This window comes from Artemia sp. Qi Xiang Cuo, chromosome 14 (assembly GCF_049724085.1).
Source record: "Artemia sp. Qi Xiang Cuo chromosome 14, ASM4972408v1, whole genome shotgun sequence".
Classification (NCBI taxonomy): Eukaryota; Metazoa; Arthropoda; class Branchiopoda; order Anostraca; family Artemiidae; genus Artemia; species Artemia sp. Qi Xiang Cuo.
Window position 1 is genome coordinate 59,088,379 of NC_142807.1, and position 21,260 is coordinate 59,109,638.

General features: G+C 35.9%; 1 protein-coding gene across 1 annotated transcript in view; it reads right to left on the bottom strand.

The window, feature by feature from the left end:
• Positions 1-21,260, bottom strand: part of LOC148944703 (uncharacterized) — a 40,635-nt gene that overhangs the window by 12,035 nt on the left and 7,340 nt on the right. The window contains exons 2-5 of the mRNA XM_089100833.1: positions 15,749-16,003; positions 10,214-10,341; positions 7,038-7,204; positions 3,249-3,349 (exon numbers count right to left, since the gene is read on the bottom strand). Of these exons, the coding sequence (XP_088956959.1) occupies positions 3,249-3,349; positions 7,038-7,204; positions 10,214-10,341; positions 15,749-16,003 (651 nt within the window). The remainder of the gene's footprint in view (positions 1-3,248; positions 3,350-7,037; positions 7,205-10,213; positions 10,342-15,748; positions 16,004-21,260) is intronic.

Sequence of the window (21,260 nt, forward strand, 5' to 3'; positions counted from 1 at the left end):
GTCAGTGGATCTCTGAGCAGGGGAGTAATAAATACAACACAGGACAATTAAATTGAAAGGACGCGGCAAGACTTTAGGTCGAACCCACACCCACATAATCTCATCAAAGGGAGTAAGACACGGAATTGGGATTTCACTTGGGTATAAATCATTACGGACAAAGAACAGAATTCCGCCACCTTTCTTACCCAGAGGATGGTTTTCTGGTCTGAGTTTAATAAATTGAGAAAAATTGTTAATCTTTAACATGTGCAAATTTTGAGCTTGAACTTCAGTAATAGCGATTACATCTAATCTATATATTTCAGAAAGGGTGTCTAATTCATTAAGTTTTTCAAAGTTAAGGCTTTCAGCGTTGCTCAACAAAAGTGTGGGGGATCGAAAGCGACTTGTGAAGGTACTGTTTTTATACTTTACTTTTTTTATATCACAGATGGGGTCAGGGGTTCTATTGTAATTCTTGACGGGGGCTAAACTTGGATAGTGAGAACAAGGGACAGGGGGATCAAATCCGTATTTTTCAAATATAATTGCATTTAATTGAGCAGGTACTAACGGAGACTCTAAACAGCGGTAACTATTTGAAGTTTTAGAAACTCTGCATGGAGGTATTGCAAGTGGATCGTTCTACCTGCTTACTCTTAAACCAGAGTCATACTGGAAGGGTAGCCAGGGGGTATAAAGTGCAAGGGAAGGGAGAAAGGTTTCCTGGTGATCTGGGAATAAGTCAAATTGGGAGTGTTCTTTATATGGAAGGGTGGGGGGCAAGCTGATGCTGAGGGAGGGAAGTACGGTGGGGGTGTCTGCGAGGGGAGGGGTTGGGTTTGTTTCGGCAAATAACGGGTGGAGTCCAGAACCGGCCGGTAACTTCTTGGACGCACGGAGAAGAACGGAGTCGAAAGGGAATTTTGGGAGGAATATGAGTGAGGGGGGGGGGGGGATGGTCCGAAGTGAGTAAAGGGAGTGTGGGATTTGGAGTGAATGGGTACGCGTAAGAACCTCGGGCAGTGGATTGTTCCGAGGAATTGAGTCTTGAGGTATACTGCTCTGTTTTAAGCCTGCAGGGGGATAAGAATGAAAATAGAATAGCACTCGAACTAGGGGAGGGGGAGGGGGGTTATGAATACTTTAGGTGTCGCCCTAAAAAAGGTTGGGTTTTAAACCTGCGCTCCAATCCTGAAGATGCATGAGCAAAAGTACATGACTTATCAATACAAGATAAGAACACAGATCAACATGGTCAAAAATACACTTATCAGACACACAAACTCCCGAAATAAAATGACGACAAATATGTAGAAACTTGCATTGTTTGCGAAACTTGCAGAAACCACTATCAAAATGCTTGCAGATCACATTTTCCTTTCTGCTTATTTTTAAATTTGTTTCCCTTTTGCTTATTTTTAAATTTGTTTCCCATCACTTTTGTAATTTTTTCAAAATAATAACAATGTCATCGTCTGGTAATGACTTCTCCATAACCTTGTTAATCCTTTTGTTTAGTTCATTATCACCTGATAATTTATGTGAAAAACCAGAAGTCACTGGACTATTCACGAACTCAAGGGCGTCATCAGTAGTCATACTACACGTAGGTATTTGTATGCTCTCATACAAAGTAGGTATTTGTATGCTCTCTACACGTAGGTATTTGTTTGCTCTCATGGGATACTTTGCAATTAATGGTGGATTTGCTGAACTCTGATAATTAATCCCCTAGTGTAGTAATAATTGTTTCATTGTTTTTAAAGTCCTCTAGTAATTTGGTGATTTTCGATTTAGGGGTCACTTGATTGTTTTCTAGATTGTAGAGTTCATCTTCCATAAGGAGGCGGTGGGAATTATGGGAGTTGATATTTTCACTTAATTTTTTAATTTCAAGATCGCGTTCATGGAGTAAATCGTTACCAATTTATGGGTCATTGAGAAAAATGTCAACTTGTTTTTTCAAATCTTCTATGGCTATGTATGAGAATAACACTGCTGCGCAGCTGGTTTTGTATTAAATCAGGAGTTAAGCAGAGTTGTGTTCTATCCGCCTTTATATGGATTATTTTGATTGACTTTGTTTTAAGGAGCACAGGAAAAGCAATGGGAGACCACGGAATCAAATGGGGAGGAAAAAGTCTCCTGGACTTAGATTATGCTGATGATTTAAGCATCATAGAGGAAAGTCTGAGCAAAACGAATTAACTTTTAAAGATTTGGTGAGTTAAGGGTGCAAGAATAGGCTTAAAATTTAATGTTAAGCAGAAGTCACTAAGACTAGGAATAAGTGAAGACGGAAAGATGATCTTGGGTAATGAATAGATCGATCAGGTGGGCAGCTTTACTTACCTAGGTGATATTATTAGTAAAGACGGTGGGTGCAGTGAAGATGTTATAAGTAGAATAGCCAAGGCTCAGGGTGTTTATTCACAGTTAAAAAAAAAATTGGAAGAATAGGAAGACAAGTCTGCAAACCAAGATTAGAATATCAGAAGCTACAGAGATGACAGTTGTCAAATATAGCTCTGAAGCATGGGCGCTCAGAAAAGCGGATGAAGATTTACCAGATATTTTCCAGAGATATTGCTTAAGGATTGTTCTGGGTACCCGGCTGACTGACCGTATTTCAGATAATAGGCTATACGAAAAATGTGGTTCAATACTGCTCTCTAGGGCTATAATTAAAGAAAGGTTGAGGTGGCTAGGGCACGTTGTGCGGATGAATAATGACAGATTGCCGAAGTATGTTCTTTTCGGCCAACCGTCTAGGGCTAAACGGAAAGCTGGTCGTCCTCGTCTGGGGTGGGAGGACGTCATAAAGAAAGATTTAAAGGAGATGGGAACTTCGTGGGCGGGTGTAAAAAGGGATGCTTTGAATAGATTGGGATGGAGGAGGAGCGTACGTAGCTGTGTTGGCCTCAGGCGGCTTGGAGCTGCGGTGAGTTGTTAGTAGTAGTAGTTGTATATTTTCATTTTTTTATTTGTTTATTTTACAAGTTATTTATTTTCATTTATTTATAGTAGATTGAATTAATTGTCTGATTTAATATGTAAGTAGTTATGTGTACATTTCCACGACCGCAAACCCTTATGGGTTTTTCTTCATCGCGAAAGTTTTTCTTTTTTTATTATCGATTTCTAAATGTTAAAAACTAAAATTTGAACTTCAAGTTATTCTGAATATACAAGTGATTAAGTAAATATTGACCATCATATTCTTTTCTTTTAGAATTAGAGAAGAAGTTTAACAGATTACAAACCTTTTCAACATTTTCTTTCAGAATTTGAATTTGCACTAATAAAGGGCTGCTGTCTTCTTCTTCTTCTTGCTGCATATCTTCACGTTTCTCATGGCTTTGAGCTATAAGAAAAATGAAGTCATGCAATAAATGTTTTTCTAGGTCCTTTACGTTGCCCTTTTTAGTTAGAGAAAAAAAGCTCTTATAAAGACCATTTGTTTAACGTCTGCTTTCTGAGATAAAAAAAGACTTTGCGAGATAAATCTACTTTCTAAGATCTGCTTTCTAAGATATGCATGAGTTCAATCAGTGAGTATTTGGAAAGCGTGATGGTTTTGAAAATACAGTGATAAAAATTTAAAAGCTTCCAATGTTATTGCCTGTTTGGCCAAAAAGGGTCCTTATAGGCAAAATTTAGCAATGGAATTTGTTAATAGTTAGTGCTGGGCAGAAAACAATACCCTTCAAAATCCAGAGAGAAAAAGGAAAAAACAAAAGAGGCAAAGAAAGAAATTTAGAGGAGAGAGAGAGAGAGAGAGTGAGAGGGAGGGACTTCTTATTATGAATTAAAGTTGTGACAGTAGATGGTGAATTTCGCAAAGAAAAAGATTAAGAGACGACGTCACAACGTCACTAATTCTGGGCAGCATGTTTGATTGAAAGAAAAATAGTCTGAATACTCCCTAAAAAATAAAAAAAATAATTAAACTTTGAAAACCTATATAAAAAGAATATCGTTAGCACCGTTTTATATAACGGAATGAAAAGAAAGTTTTCACTTCTTTAAACGTAGTTGCGTCAGCTAGAAAAATGCATTTTTTTCAATTCCAATCTGAACCAGAAGCGATCCGAATCTTCAACCGGACAAAGACTTATTTTTACTGGAGAATACGAAATGTGGATGCCGAAACGACTCTGTCTTTTCGATAGTGGACTGTTGTTACCACCCAGGATTGGTTAGAATTAAAACATTAAGTCAAGCTATTTTGGTTTCTGTTTGCCCTGCAATAGCCACTAGAATCCCCCTCGCTCCATTAGAGAATGAAAGCTATGCACAAATTAAAAAATGTAGTATTTGGAGAACGCATGACACTTTTATGAAAAATAAATGTTTTCTGAAACCTTCACTTTCATAAAAAAAAACTTGAAAGAATCTATAAAACAAGGAAGGAAATTCTGTAAAGAATAACCACAAGCGTTACCAACACGGCACCGTTTTTGGTAATGTTAGAGTTTACGGTTCAATGCAGAACACATGGACATTTTATGGTGTAATTCATTATTTCTAGAACATTATTTCTAGAATGCCTGGTTAAGTTTTGCTTTTTCGAAAGTTTCCAAACTCCTCCATTCACCTCTTAAAGATTAAACGAGAAGTAAAGATTTTTGTTGAGTATGAACACGACACAAAAAAATTCTCCGCCAACTTGAAACAAAATATTGTATGGTAAAAGAGTGCTTAAATTAATTTCTGAGTGAGGATGAAGATATGAGCGATATGAAAGGTTTCCAGCTTTTATTTCAATTTAGTACTTTTGTCTGTGAAATGTAAACGTAATGCAAACGTACGTATAATGCTATAATCGTACCAAAAACAATAATTTGTTGTATAATTTTGATTGTAAAACCGTTGCAGTTTATTATCTTAAAACGTTGATAACGCAGACCACATCAGAACTACGTGTAGGGGCGGGGTTGAGAATTTGAAACTACCCCTGGCTAAGTCAATATCTACTTCTTCTTGTGATAGTTTTTCAATTGCATTTTATTCTTCCTATAAGATGTTTCCTCAACTCTTAGTTCATAAGCGTTCAGTCCAAATATTGTTATTTTACCTGTTTTGGCTGAGGGCCAAGAAAATAGCTAGATTTACCTTGAATGAATCTATTGATCTCATTGTATGAGTGAGACCTTTCCTGACCTTTGAAAAATAAACATGTCTATTGAAAATCTTTGGACATCGTGAATTTAAATAGCAAAAAGGGTTCCCAAGGCAGGGCGAGGATTGGCAAGGGCAAGGACCCTCCTAAAAAACTCACTATCCCCCGTAAAAGTATTCAAAAACGAGTGTAAAGCTAAGTTATGAAAGACAACAGTATATTTACAGTTTTCAACAGCTAATTCATTGAATAGCAGAGAAGCATTATGAAGGCCCCTTGAGCAGGGGCTTCCTGAGGCTCATTTTATTGGGGGTGGGGGAGTGATCTTCGTAACTTTGACCGAATCGCTACCTGAGTTATGCCGAATTTCCTACAGAACTCAAAAATTTTGCTAAATTTCGGCCAATTTTGCAAAATTTCTGCCAAAATTTTCGCCTTTGGCGAAAATTTTACCGAATACCAAAAAAGTTGGGGGACCGCCCCCCCCTCCCGGACGCCCCTGCCCTTGAGCGGGACGGTTGAACAAAATTGGTCCGAATCTGACGGAATCTGAAAGGACTCTATCATCAACTAGCTAATATTAACCCTTCATGGCGTGTATAAGCGTGTAACTACATAGTTGCATTTGCTTGATCTTTTTCTCTTTCTAAAGGGTAGAAATGACACAAGACAAATTAACATGCAAGTTCAGAGATCTATCAAGTATTTTCGATAAATGAAGCTACAACGATTTTTCTCTAAACTGAAGTTTTTAAAGGTTGCTAACTTTGAAGTTGCCTATCAATGAAGTTCAAACGATTTTTCTCCAGCCTGAAGTTTCAAAGGTCGTTAACTTTAAGGCTGCCTAAAGTTACTGAAAAAGGAGGCAGCAATAGATGGAAGTGAAGCATAGATTTTTTTGTTTATTGTTTCCACTTTTAACAGTTCAAGTAGTGAATAAGTTATCATGTAGCAATACTTTGTCTTTGATTTTTTTTTTCTCTCTTTTTCAACACATAAAAAAAAAATCCCGTACTTTGAAATTCATTGTTGAAAAATTAATTCTTTAATCTTCTATTAGATCTTTTTTAAATATATTTTGGGTTTCTTAGAGTTTTCCTATTTTCATTCCTTACATCGGTCTTGTAAGGTGTAAAAATATCACGTTTGGAAAACTGATAAACAATCTTCGGTCTAAATTGATAACCACTTTATGTAAATCTTCATATTTTTATGAAAATCAAAAACCAAACGAAAGGTTTTCTTAGATACTATGTTTACTGGTAACCAAGAAAGAACTTTTTTTGTGTTCTAAATTTCACAATTCATTTAAATTAAAATGAATAAATAAAAAAGTATTTATTATACTTACTAAGGTTACAAATTACCAGAAAAAAAAGTAGAACTGGCACCTTAAAGTTAGATGTATCATATAAAAAACATCATTGTTCTAATTTTTTCTAACAACTAATTAAATCGGTTCACTAGCGACAAGACTAAAATATATGAAAAAAGAAACCTGTAGAACCCCCTCCTTATAAATGACAAGAAGTTAGCTGGACAGCGTTGCTAAATGCAGCTTACACGTGACGGCATTTGTGCACCCGAAAACAATTCAAACTTAGCAAGCTAATACTAATTAGGTCAAGTTCTTAAATGCTTAAAACAGAAAAAATAAATAAATAATTACAGTAAATAAATAGTTAAAACAGTTAACTACATAATAAAAAATAAATAATTAAAACAATCAAATTGAAATAGATTCCGAAATAAAATAAATAGCAATTAAAATAATAATAATGACTAAATAGTAATGAAAAAATAATTAAATAATAAGCCTATAAATAATAAGTACAGCAATAATAAGCCTTCCAAGAAATAATTCAAACTTAGCAAGCTAATCCTAACTGGGTCAATTTCTTAAATAAAAGGATACAACAAAAGAATGTACCTCTTAAACGGATAGTCTCCGCGAGTAAGTCTTCATATTTTGATTTCATTGCGACAAGAATTTGGTTCTGTTGAACTGCAAGTTGACTTGATTCTTTGGCAATAACTTCGACGAACTTAGCATACTGTTTCAATTCAGTGTGAGAGGACTCAACATTCCGAACTTCTCTATATATAAAAAAGAAGTAATATTCTAAACAGTTATCAATTTCCCTGATTAATTAATCAGTTTGATTTATTTAGTTACCATTCAGCTGTTCTCTGCTAAAACCTAGTATCTACACAAAAATTTGGTTTTAAGTTAAGGACGGACCTCCTTTTATCTCAACACGGCAAGCCCAATGGCGCAGTCATAAATTTCCTATCTGCTATACTTTCTGAGATACGATCTACAGGGGTTAAAAACAGAATTGTTCCACAGGTAAAACCAAGAAAACAGGCAATGGAATGGCAAAAGTTAGTACTCAGGTCCAGCAAAAATGGGTGACAAAGACGGGAAAAAAAATTGACTGGAAACTTGCTCATGGATTTATATATCTTTATCTACTTCATTCGTTCCAAAAATGGAAAACAAAAATCACTGTTTTGCGATTTTCTCGAAAGCATAATAATGCAGATGCTAAGTTTTGGGAGAAGATAGTCCCATCAATTGGACGGGTTCAATCACTCCTGTCTTCGCTATATACTCCGAATTACCAGGTGGTATTCAACTCCCAAAAGAGAAGTAAGAAGTCGTTGCGACCAGTCTGACGAGCTATGCCTCGTCATTCAAAGACGTTACCTCAAGCTCCTTGGACACACTTGGTGTCGCCTCGAAGGAACAATATGTTGAAACGTTTTTACCTACAAGCCAGCACCATCCTAGATGAGAAAACGAAGAGGACAGAGAGATTAATTTAAAAAAAATCGCAGAGGGTTAAACACCCTCAGGAGGCTTCTGGATGCAAGATCAGAGATGGGACAGAGATTTGCTGAGGATTTCCAGGGAGGCTGGAGTCGAGAGCAGGGGCGTCCCGAAGGGGGGCGGGGAGGGGCGCGCCGCCCCTCCAACGATTTTGGCAGTCGGTAAAATTTTGCAAAATTGCCCGAGATTTAGCAAAATTCTTGACTTCTGCAGAAAATTCGGCATAAATTAGGTAGCGATTCGGTAAAATTTACGAAGATCGCCCTCCAATAAAATGAGTCGGTACGCCCCTGGTCGAGAGATTGAAGTGGTCCTCAGATACAAGATCCTTTGGTGCCCGGTTCATCATCTGTTCCCTACCGAAGAGCAAAAAGAAAAACCTGTTGCCATCAGCATGAAGAGTTACACACCAAACCATCCATCCAATCGGACAGCTATGACAGAATGCTAAATAGCAAGACAAATGCTTATCATAATATAAGGAAGAAAATTGTATTTATAAAGCAGCGACGTTACTTACCTTCACTTTCATGCCTGTTTTATTTTGGCGTTTCATGTATTTCCAGAGCACCGTTTTAAACTACAAAATTGGGTTTTGGTGGGATTATTTATTTTATGAAAAATCTATTATAATTTTGGAACGATTACATAACTTTGGAACGAAGAGAAACACCTCCAAAAAGGGCCTTAGAACCACATATCGAAGGTTTCAACTGTCTGTTTAGAGAAATACAAAATTTTGAACTTTTTTCTGAAATGGGTCATCACGGATACGTGCTTAATTATAGTCAGTCAAGCCCAAGATTAGGGACATACTACCCATGCATAGGAAAGATGAATTTTAATTAAAATATGTTGCATTGTCCAAGCAGTGGGGGTTTTCTTTGGCCCGTTTTTACAGGCTATTACTATCTAAAATTACGTAAGTAAAACCGATTTTGGCATGAACAGGACCAAATTAATTTCAAACAAAATTCAAAGATAGCCACTAATTTAAAAATTAACAAAAAGGCTCGCTGCTACCCAAAACATACTTGTATTTTAGACGAGACACAGGTGGTTTCAGTCAAATTCAGCGCTGACTACTGTCGACGTTTCAGTTGTCGTACTACTACTAAGCATTATAGCCACATATTATTATGAGGACCAAAGGCGTATCCAGGATTTGCGTCCGAGGGCGGGGGGTGCAAAAAAACTTTAAAAATCGCATCAAAATATGTTTACATGCATTTTTGTTACGTTTTTACAAATTGGACTCTTTTTTTTGGGGGGGGGGGGGGGGGGAGGGGAGTCAAAACCGGTGGCCCCCCCCCCTGGATACGGCCTTGATGAAGACATGCTATTATAGCGAGGTACATTCCACGCCTAAACAAACACACGATTCGTACGAGAAAGAAGGTTAATTCATGGAATGATTGAAATGCTTTATATGAATGAGTTGATTCATTTCAGAATTTTTCGTTGGTGCTCAGTACTATTATACGTTAAACGAGCGTTAAATAGGAAGGTTTATTAAATATGTCCTTGGGAACAGGAGGAGGGGATACCTGAAGCCTCAAAAGTTCTGTTTAGGCCCAATTTTTCGCTGTTTTCGAAAGAGAGGAGAGGACAATTTGCCATTTAAACTCAATCATTTGAAGTAATGCCAAAATCATTCAAATGAAGGAAAATGTTTCGAAGGCTGGACGAATAAAGAAATATTTTTTTTAATTCCAGACAGACTTAAATAGTAAAATGGAAGACTAAGTTCATATTCTTACCTACAGATTAAGATTTGACAAAACAACTCCCCCCTTCTTACAAAATTGGATAATTTTTACCTCCAAATCTAATTTTGTTATTTAAGAGCCCCAGAAAAATGAGATAGAGAGGGAAAGAGAGAGAGGAGAGAAAGAGAGGTGGGGCTAGGAGTTAATTAAAAATGTAAATGATTTTATAATACAACAAGATTAGATTTGATCAGAAAACAAACAACAAAGAACGTGCGAAAAAGCAAAAAACGCAAAGAATGAAGAAAAAAAGACAAAGCAAAAACACACGAAACGAAAAACAAAGAACCAATCTTTCTAACTCAGGACTAAAAATTTGCCTTTTAAGATCTCTTTTTTGAAAGAAATCAAAGGATGAAGAAAAAGGGACAAATAAAAAAACACTTGAAACAAAAAAAAGCAAAGAATGGAGAAAAAAAACGAAAAAACACATGAAACAAAAAAAAATAATCAAAGAATAAAGAAAAAGAAAGACAAAGCAAAAAACACAACGAAAATACTTGCACAATCAAATCTCTATATTCTTCATCTGCTTCTTTCAGTTTGTCAACAACAGCTTGAATTTGTTTCGATTGTTTCATAGTAAGCTGCTCAAAATGCTCAATTTTCTTCTGCCTTGACCTCACTTCCAGCTATGTTTATATTGACCACAAAAAACAAAATTAGTATATTAAGAACAAAATTTCATGCAAAAACCCTATGAGTAATATAACACATATGTTGCATTTGATCGTACCCATGCGATTCTCGTTATTTTCTGGGGTTCTATATAACTCCCTTAAGTTCTTTACAATACTGTCTTGTAATTCCAAATCTACCCTTCAATATTTTCCAACATTTTATTTTCCAGTTCTAAGTAAAAATTTAGCTGTCATAACAACTGAAAGACCCCTCTTCTTTTGTTCTTATATCAAATCTAGAATAGTCAACAACATGGTCGTAATTACATTGTTTTTTTAATATGTATATCTCTATGATTTTTAGGCATAATGGGTGAAAGATACACACGTAAAGCTGGCATTGTGACAGTAACCTTACCTTAGATCCTTTTGTACCTCCAGGGGCGCCTAGGGCATTCAAAAAAATTCACCAGTCATCTCTCATCTCTGCAGCCGTCCAGACATCTTCCCATTCAGGTTAGATTGAGGCACTGAAATTTGTGAGGTCGGCCCGGTAGCTGCGTCAAAGGGTGTCTTTGGGGCGTCCTCTTCTTCTAGTACCACATGGCTGCCATTGCGGAACGACCTTCGGAAGTCGATTTTCGGGCATGCGAATCACGTGACCGAGGTATCTCTACTTCCTATATTTGATCAATTCGGTGAGACGTCTTCTGTCGTACAGTAGTGATCGTTACTTTTTGGGACCAGTTTATATTTAGAATGTACCTTAAACACATGTTTTCAAACGCGAGGAGTTTCCTTTGAAGTTGTGGATCTAGTTGCCAAGTTTCAGAACCATAGCAAAGCGTCAAGAGGACGTTGTTGTTGAACAGCATCAATTTGAGTCGCAGAGAGTACTTCTGGCTGCGTCAAATTTGAGACAGTTTCCCGAAGGATGCATTAGTCTGGCCGATTCTTGGCTTGACTTCTCGATGAGACGATCCTGAATTGTTGATGGTACTTCTTAAGTACCTGAACTCCATGACTTGCTCTATAGTCTGGTTATTGCATCGTAGGTCGAGTAGAGATCCAGTGCTCACCATACTTATTGTTTTGTTGGCATTTATCGTAAGGCCAACAGGTTCGGCGGCGTCTCTGACTTGATTAAGGTATTGCTGGAGCTTTTATTTGCAGGACTCCAGGAGGCTGATATCGTCAGCGATCGTCTCTTATTATCCAACTGGATTCCTTGTCCGTCGCAGGTCCAGAGAATATAGTCAATGATGAGGATAAATAATAGTGGTGATAGCACACAACCTTGCTTCACCCCTGTCATAATGCGAAAGCAACGGGTACTCCCATCACTTGTTTTCACGCAACATTCTGTGGCACTATGGGACTATCTAATTTAGAATAAACTAAAACAATTAAATCGACAAGAAAACAATTTTATAAAATCTTATAATTACACAATATTTTACAGGATTTTTATAAAAATGTATTTTTTAACGTAAGATACATTTTTATTAATACAAATAGTCGTAACAACATTTCTGGTCTAGTCAAGGGAGACCAAAGCTCAACAGCGTTTTATTTCATTTAATTATTTAAAGTTATTCATTTAATTATTTATAGTTTACACGCCTAGATGGTTACCGAATATTAGCTTTTTTATCAACCCTATCTGCCTAATCACGCAGTACTTCAAGTAAATTTCTTTATTTAGGCACCTATAAGTGAGAAGATCATTGGATTATTGGATTATCACTGGATTATCCTTGTTTTGAAACTTAAATCCTTCATGAATTGTGATATTAAAATGAATCAAACGTTCTGTTGCTGACAAAGTGAATTAGATCTTGGTATGCGCTATCGAATGAGCCCTCTTTCAACTTTCAACGGTTATCTGTTCAACACGGCAGGGAGACACAGGGGGTACATCACTCTTTACAAAATGTACGGTACTGTGTAGACTAAAACCACCTTTAAATCAATTAAAAAATAAATTATGTAAAGTTGTATCGCAATAATAATAATAATTTATTTCAACCCTCTTTACATACATGATATGCACTTAGAGGAGTACAAAACAGAAAAATAAAAGAAAAATTGAAACAATAAACAAGAAAAAAAATTCTCAAAAAGACAGCTACTTAGGCAACACAATTAAGCTATACAGTTAAGTAAAAAGTCGGCAATATTTTCTTGATATTTACAGAATCTCTCCACAAGCTGTTTATTTTTGAAGAAATATAAAAAACGCCATATCTACTCGCAGTCTATGTAAATCACTGGTTCTTTGGACATATAATATTGAGTATTTTTTTTCTAATATGGTTAAATCCAAAGAACAAGAATGAGCCGAATAGTAAATTATTTTCGCGCGACAAAGAAAAGGCTAAAACAGAAAGGAAGAAGCATAAATTATGTTTTGGGGATCAGGAATTGGAAAGCTTCGATGAAAGAATTAAAAAATACTTCTTCTAAAAATGAGCACGGCTTTTTTGACTAAACAGTGAACCAGGGTATGTTTTCTATACTTTTCTTGGAATAATAATAATAAAAAATAAAATAGAAGACCTCTTCGGATTGTTATAGACTCTATCGGTGTTTTTTTTTTATTAAATTTTTTAGGTAGAAGGATCCTCAGAAAGGCTTTAGAAGAAATGAAATTCGCCGCATTTTTCACTAAATGTATTTGGATGTTCTGGAAACAGTAGAAAAACGACGCCAATACAGAAAAAAAAATTGCTGTATCTGGCTCAATTCAACTTCACAGGGATTGGTGATCCTATCTGAGGAGCATGGATGTAGTAGGTACAGCAGGTTATCTAGGCTGTTTTGGGAGACATAACACCTTGACTGAGGATAACCTATGAAGTCATTATAAAGGACTTCAGAGATAATCTATGAAGTCCTTTTGATATAAATCAAAAACGCATATAATCAAAACACTTGTAACATAAAATCAGTTAAATTATTATGCCACAGATGTTCCTGTAAAAAAAAAAAAAAAAAAAAACAGAATTTAACAATATTCTTGAATTGCTACACTGACGATTGCCAACGATCATTGCCAACACCAACGCCCTCATTGCCAACACCAACGCCCTCATTGCCAACACCAACACAACGCCCTCACTGAGACAGCTATTATGACTCCTCGGAATATATTTAGTAAAAATTCAAAATTTCTTACTCTGAACCATTATTAGTATCTACCATACTCAATAAAAAACTATAGATTCTTGAAATTTAGACTTTAATACTTCTACCTCTGACTTTTGATACTTGGAGTTCCGTTAAAATTGTCCTTAGTCCTACCTAATTTACTTCATAAGAGCTGAAATTAGTTGGGTAACGTATACCCCTCAAACAGATCCCCCATACACGTCCGACATCCCCCTGAATACACAAAAGACCTTGGGATATATAAGGACAGTTAAGAGAACCGTAAAAATTGTTCTAAACTAAAAAATTCGATATTCTGAACTAAAACATTTGATGGGAAAGTCAGTGGAAGAGAATATTTCAGGAATTTAACCTGAGGGTACTTCGGAATCCTTGCCCTTACCTTATATGTGTAATTACCTTATTACCTTATTACAAGAAAGTAGTTTATGATTCACCAGACCCGAAAGTTGTTTAATTTGCACTAGAAAACCACTAACCCCATCTCCAAAACTCAAGTTGCATTCTTCATTGCAGCCCAATAAAAACCGTCTTAATTTGACACTTGTACTTCTGTTATCGCTTCCTTCTGTCCTACTTCCGTTGTCTGATTAAGTAAAAAAAATAAATTTTTTTTCAATTGAAAGTAAGGAGCAACATTCAAACTTAAAACGAACAGTAATTATTACGTATATGAGGGGGGCCACCCCTCCTCACTACCTCGCTCTCCGCGCTAAAATTTTTCATAACTTTCAAAAAAACTTTTTATTGTTCTAATTAAACGACCCTTGTGTTTCAGGAGTCGTTCTTAAGGGAGTGGGACAAAAAGCCAAACTTTAGCGTAAAGAGCGAGGTAGTGAGGAGAGGGTAACCCTCCTCATATACGTCGTTTTAAGTATGAATGCTGCTCCTTACTTTCAATTGAAAAAAACATGTTTTTTTTATTTAACTTCTAAATGTTTTATAAATAATGCCTGGACAATTTTTTTATAAAAATTTTGATTAGACTACTTTGGGAAAAAAGGCACGTGGGAGGGGGGCTAGGTGCCCGCCAATCTTTTTGGTTACTTAAAAAGGGAATTAGAAATTTTAATTCCCATTAAATTGAGAAGATTTAATTTCCCTTTTTGAATATTCTAGGATCATCGGTTCGATACAATAACACCTCGGGGAAAAAAAAAATAAATAAACACGCATGTGTCATCTTTCTTGTGGCAAAAACTACAAAATTCCACATTTTTGCAGATGGGAGATTGAAACGTTGACGGTAGAGTTGTATGATACGCTGAATCTGATGGTGTGATTTTCGTTAAGATTCCTTGACTTTTAGAAGGTGTTTCCCCCCTTTTTCGAAAATCAGGCAAATTTTCTCAGGCTCGTAGCCTTCGATGAGTAACACCAAGCCTAATGGATTTTATATATTTGGAATCAGCATAATAAGCCAGATTTATATATATATATATATATATATATATATATATATATATATATATATATATATATATATATATATATATATATATATATATATATATATATACATATATATATATATATATATGTATATAGGCTATATTGATATCAAAACTCCGTTTTTTAGAGTTTCGTTTACTGTTGAGCCGCGTCACTCCTTACTTACAGTTCGTTACCATAAGCTGTTTGATAATTTGAAAGTTCCCACACACCAATCTCATGAAGAATCTTCCTCCTCATAAGTTGCTTTCAGCTTGCATTAAGTTGTGGTTTGCCCTCGACAAACCACCTCCCAACCTCTTTGTGACCCAACAATTAAACTCTCCCTTTCACACTTGTAATTATGTTAAAGCTGCCTGTAATCCTATTTCATTAATCTGGTAATTTTGATGTTCCTATAGACCAGTCTCAGGGAGTATCTCCTCATATGTGTAGGTGCGCATTTAAGTATCAATTTTGAATTTAATTGAAGGTCACTATGTGGAATGATCGACACCCCCCTCCCCTAAAAAGGGAAATAATTTGCTTTCAACTCTTCTGAAGCTGTTTAGTTTGTCCTCAAGAAATGATTAGCTTTTTTTTCAAAAACTGAAAGTTGTATTTTTAACCTCTCTACTTCCTTATGGCCCAACGAAAAATATTTTCCTTTTAGCATTTGCACTTCCGGTAAAGGTGCACGTAACCCTATTTAATTGGTCTAGTATTTTTTATTATACTGAGGACCAAGTTTGAAACTAATTAAGGGTTATTGTATCCATTGACCCCCTAAAAATAAAATATTTTTCTTCCAACTCACCTGAAGTTGTCTAGCTTGCTCTCGAGAATCCACCAACTCCTTCTCCAAAATTGAAAGCTGTATCCTTAACCTCTCTACTTCTTCTGTGGCCCTGCAAAAAGCCTCTGACTTTGATACTTGAGCTTCCGTTAAAGCTGCCTTTAGTTCTACCTCATTTGACTGATAAGCTGAACGCTCCTTTTCCAATAGTCTTTCTAGCTCATGACTCCTATTTGTCAACGATTGTATTTCAATCTGTGATGATTTGTACTGCTTCTACAAGATACAAATTTTCATATTGATTTAAACTGAAAAACAATTGCTAGGAATGGGAAGTACTAAAATGTGTTCTTTTGATGATAATTTCATTAATGATAGGTTTTGGTTGCTCAATGGTCAGATCAACTCTTTAAAATTTCAAAATGGTTTGTATGTTAGGAAATTAAAAACAAAAATTTTACAAAATAAATAAATTGCAAGCAATAGAAGAAACACAAGAAATTATACAAGAAAACATAAGATTCTCGAGATTTTGTGAGGAAGTTAAGAATGCATTTTAAATTTAAACCTAAAAACAGACTACTAAGGGAGAAGCATTATAAGGGACATTTCTTCCATTTAAAGATTTCTACAGACCTTCCTTGAAAAGAAATTGCTCGGTCTGTCTTTCCCTCCCTTTTCCTCTGTAGTTTACCTAGTCACCAACAGATAAACCCCCTCCCCCCCCCCCAAAAAAAAAAATTAGGTTTGTGTTTTCCTGTGCAACTTTTTGGTATGCCATTTTTCTGCTTTCCCATGGCTTTGATATTTTACTGTAAAGGGATGATTTTACCATCATTTCATAGCTGAGGCATAGTCCATCTACAGAATAAAATATCGGATTTTTTTTTTTTTTTTTTTGAGGTGAAAAACACATGGCAAATTGATTACAACAATAAGAAAATAAGCAAAAATTGTTTTTTTTTTAATGATTTTGTATCATTCTCTAAAAAAGTCTAAGTAATATTATAATTCTGACTTAATGAATAGAAATACTTTCAACTAATGCATCCAATAGTATTAGTATCCTTTTGTATCCTGTTAGTGTCTATTTGTATCCTATTAATATCCTTTTGGTGCAACTTAAAGCTGCACACTTGCCACAATATCATTTATTTCACAGGGGAAATAAATTTTAAGACCTTTTTCTTTGTACAAGGAAGCAAAGGCAATACAGTAAGATTATCTTGCGTCAAGATATTTCAGCTGAAAATAGGGGATATTTTTTTTTTTACTTTAGTAGAGAAACATCATCTCAATTTTTCTTAGGAGGGTGAAGAGAGAAGAGCTAAGGCTTTATCAATTAAGGGGGTAGCAGTATAGCACTGAGGAATTTTTACACCATCCTTGGTTTTAAAAAATCTTCTTAGCTTCAACACATTTGGGATTTCGAGCCTCATGGCCTCCTGATCCTCCTCCAAAGGAAGTCTCTAGTCTTGAGAAGGGATATTCAACATAAAAAGAACTTTTTGACATGCTGACCAATGGTCTGCATTGCGCAGGTACTGAACTCATGATTCAGTGCCTTTGGCCAGGAGTGCAATGCGTGGTTGGGGGCAAATCATCCAACACTTCCTGTATATACATGAAGGGAAATCAACATGAGTACAAAAATGAAGGAGGGGGGGGGGGCTGATGCCAAAGCTGTACATTTACACGCTTGACATGTATTCCTGATAATCTTGATTAAAATTGAGTTTTAACAATCCCAACTCAGTGGTGCATTCCAGCTTCAGTTAGCAGCTTTAAAAACAAGACTTTATCAGAAACTATTGGCAAGGCATTGCTAAGGTAAGAAATTTTCTATTTTAAAAGAAAAGCATCTGTGTCTTAGCTGTCTGAACAGACAGGTAATTCCAGATTTAGAGGCCTTCAAGTCTACACTTTGTCTACTAATACGTCACCATTTTGCATAAAATCTGCCTACAAAAAACGGAGCTTTAGTAAATGAGTATAATTTGGATAAGCTGCGGCTTTTGGTTTGCAATGACTGTGGTTGCCCACAAGATGGCTTAGTCAATAACCTGAGGCTCTGTACAAAACGGAATTTCAATCAGGAGCTGAAGAACCATAAGTTAATGCTGATTCAGGAAAATGTGATCCTTGTTGCTGAAGACCCCTCCAAACTCTGGAAGAACAGCAAGCCTACGAAAGCCAGAGTACCAGGTGTGTCAAAATAAGGGGTTGAATATTTTGAGAGCTAGTTTAATGCACCCAACAAAAACAAAGAAGAGTTTTTTTCGAAAAACAGCTAAATCTAGCTCCTTCAAATAAAACAAATTCTGACCTGTTTGTGTCACCAAGTGATGTTCACTCTAATTCTGCAATTAAAGAAAAATCTTCTTCTGGTATTGATTCTATTTCAGCAACACACCTGCAACTTGCAAGTCCTTTAAGCAAGCAACATTTGGCTGTACTGTTTTAGATGATGGTCTGTGGTGTAGCCCCACTGCAATTTTGAGTTGGTCAAAAAACTCTTCTTCCTTAAAAAGGGCAAAAAAAAACTCTTCCATGTGCAGTTCTTATTGCCTCATTACTATCTCATGTAGTACATTTAAGTTCTTTGAGCCATTTGTGATAAGAGACACTGAATAAAAACCTTCCACCTCTCATTGCCAGTTTGAGTAGCAGTGAGGTTAAAGCTGATAGCACACTCTCTTCTTATAAATGTGCTAAAGGACACTGAAGACCAGGGTATTTTTTATTTTTTTATTTTTGTGCACTTGATGTCACAAGAGCTTTTGACTCATGTATATTTATGCAGGATTTGCTTGAGGTTCATATGAAAGGTGCCAATGTTGTAGTAATTACTTGTCTAAGATACATGTACAGAAATCTGAAAGCTAAAATTAAAGACAGTAATCTGCTATTTCAAATCCAAAGCTTGCCAAGGAGCTTTGACTTCTCCAGTTTTGTCCAATAATTGTGTTACTGATGCCCAGGATAAGCTAAACTGTACATTTATCTTAAAAGGAGTTGACGTTTTGTTAGTTATGTTGTTGATGATTTACTAAACTTTTCTTGTACTTTCCAAGAATGCTATTGAGCATCTCCAAGAAGAGTATGAGCACATTAGTTTGATTTTACAACTGATAAAACAGAGAAAAATGTAGCATATACTGCTTTGTTACTACAAATAGTGCCTCCTTCCCCCAGACACAGAACTATAAATCTCAATCCCCAACAGAAAAAAAAAATAAAGAAATTGACTGGGTAGGCCTATGTCTATTGGAGCAAATCTAAAACAACTGTAAACCTGACACTGAAAGATTATGCTTGCAATATCTGGGCTGTGTATGCATCTCTGGATTCAAATGTTTCCTACCTGGGTAAAGCACACGAATCTCATTATATAATAGACTAATATCTCCTCACCTACTTGCTCTTTCCCTTGTCTTTTTTTTTCTTTTAATTGTGGTAGGAGAAATGACATTCATCCCTTTATTTTAAATTTGAAAAGAATTTGATGAAACAGCCAACATGGACAAGTAGCTCTTTTCTGCAGAGAGAGCATTGAGTGGTAAACCCAGCTGGAGTTACTGAGAAGTATATTAGTGATTTTTCTGCTGAATACCAGGAGTATTCCCATCTTTAGTCATTTCTGTTTGTTCTATCTTCATAGCCGTTAAAGTATATTTTTCTTTTTGTTTTTTTGTTTTTACTCTTCCTTTTATGGACACGCCCAGCTTGTTTTTTTTTTGCGGTGGGTTACAATTAAAATGATGATGATATGCTATTCACTGAATTGTACTACAGTAAACAATCACTTTCTGGCCAAGCTTTCTTTGACATTTAAAGATATTAGTTGAGCACAGCGAGTTCAATGTTCAGTAATTAGCTAAAATATAAAAAAAATATCATACACCCCCACCCCCCTAGATTTTTAAAAATACCTGTTTTAGGTATTTTTAGTGAAAATGCGATTTTTAGGTATTTTCTTTGAATAAATTGAAAAAGAACAACAGAATTGCCTCCTCCTAGATTTAAAAAACAACACATTCCCTAATTTTCATGAATTGAAGCAACTGGGCCTCAGAATCCGTAATTGTGTCGTGGAATAAGAAATGGTAATTGCAAATCATGACAAAATAGACAGTCCACTATTGATAACAGACTTTGAAGACATGTCTGAACACATACAACATAACCACACAATGCAACACCACACAAAGCCTGTGTAATCAGTGTACTAGCAACAAGCAGCAACACTTGAACTTATTTGTACAAATTTTCTGACCCCTCATCTTGGGATTGGACCTGTATGCATCTATATTTGTAGGTGTAAAAGGTCACAGGCTGGAGGATTATTGCATGGTCTTAGCGCTTATATACAAAGGGCTAAAAATCGTAACGCATTGTTAGTTAACACTTTGCACTAGTTAACACTGTAAATAATTGTGCATATAAATTTCAGAAAAGCAAGTACAAAAATATAATATAAATCAAACAATTAGAAAACTTTTTTTATATCCTAGGTCTATATCAAACCCTGTTTAGGGGGAGGGGGCTGGAATACAGTTAAACTGGAAGCATAATCATATTCTGAACAAAACTTGTTATTACTAATTAGTTCAGAAGAGGGGGGGGGAACTATGTCCTAGAATTTAACTAGCAGTGGGGGGAGGGGGAGGGGCAAGGGGGGCGTTCCCCCTAACATAGTTTAAAGTAGTGTAATTTACCTAATTAACACAAGTTTGTGTTAGTTAAACTTGCTCCTAATGCAAGTTTACTGGATCAACCTATTTTGCCCCCCCCCCATAAAAAAATCCTGGATCTGTCCCTGTTTACTAGAGCCATTAAAATATATTTTGTCATCTTAAAAAAAAGTAAATGTGTACAGCAGCAGCTCTCAAGAAAAACACATGCTAAAGAAAAAAAAAAGACATTTTAGATTGCTAAGTTTCTGCCCTTTTTCTGGTTCAAGTGATGTTTGTGGCAATTAAAACCGCCCCCCCCCCCCCTTTCTGATGGTCCATACATATATTTAGGACATGTATCAAACTTAAAGGAAACACTAAAACAATGAAGTTATTACTTTACAATACGCAGCATATTTACATTAAACAGATTATTATGTTTGTTTCTATTATTAGATCGACTTCTAGCATTACATACACTGGCTTATCATAGGCAGCGCGTTCGCGCTGCCTAAGTAAAAAATGATGTTGGAACAATGTATTATTTCTTTATTTTTTTTTCCATACCAGGGCACTTCGTATCGAAGGAGTTGTCATAGAAACTTCGAAGAGGGCTCATTCGATTGGAAATTGGAGTGGCTAGTGCCTTCTTTAATAGTCGAAAGTGATTGGAGGGCAACTAGCCCCCCCCCCGCCCAACGCCCATCCTTTCCCGAAGACATCCAATCGAAATCTTGAGATAGCCATTTTGTTCAGCGTAATTGATTTTCTAATAGAAATTATGTATTTGAGGAGGGGTTGTAACACTCCCCAACAGCTCTAAGGGCAAGGGTTGTAAGTTATGTCCTGGGGGCATA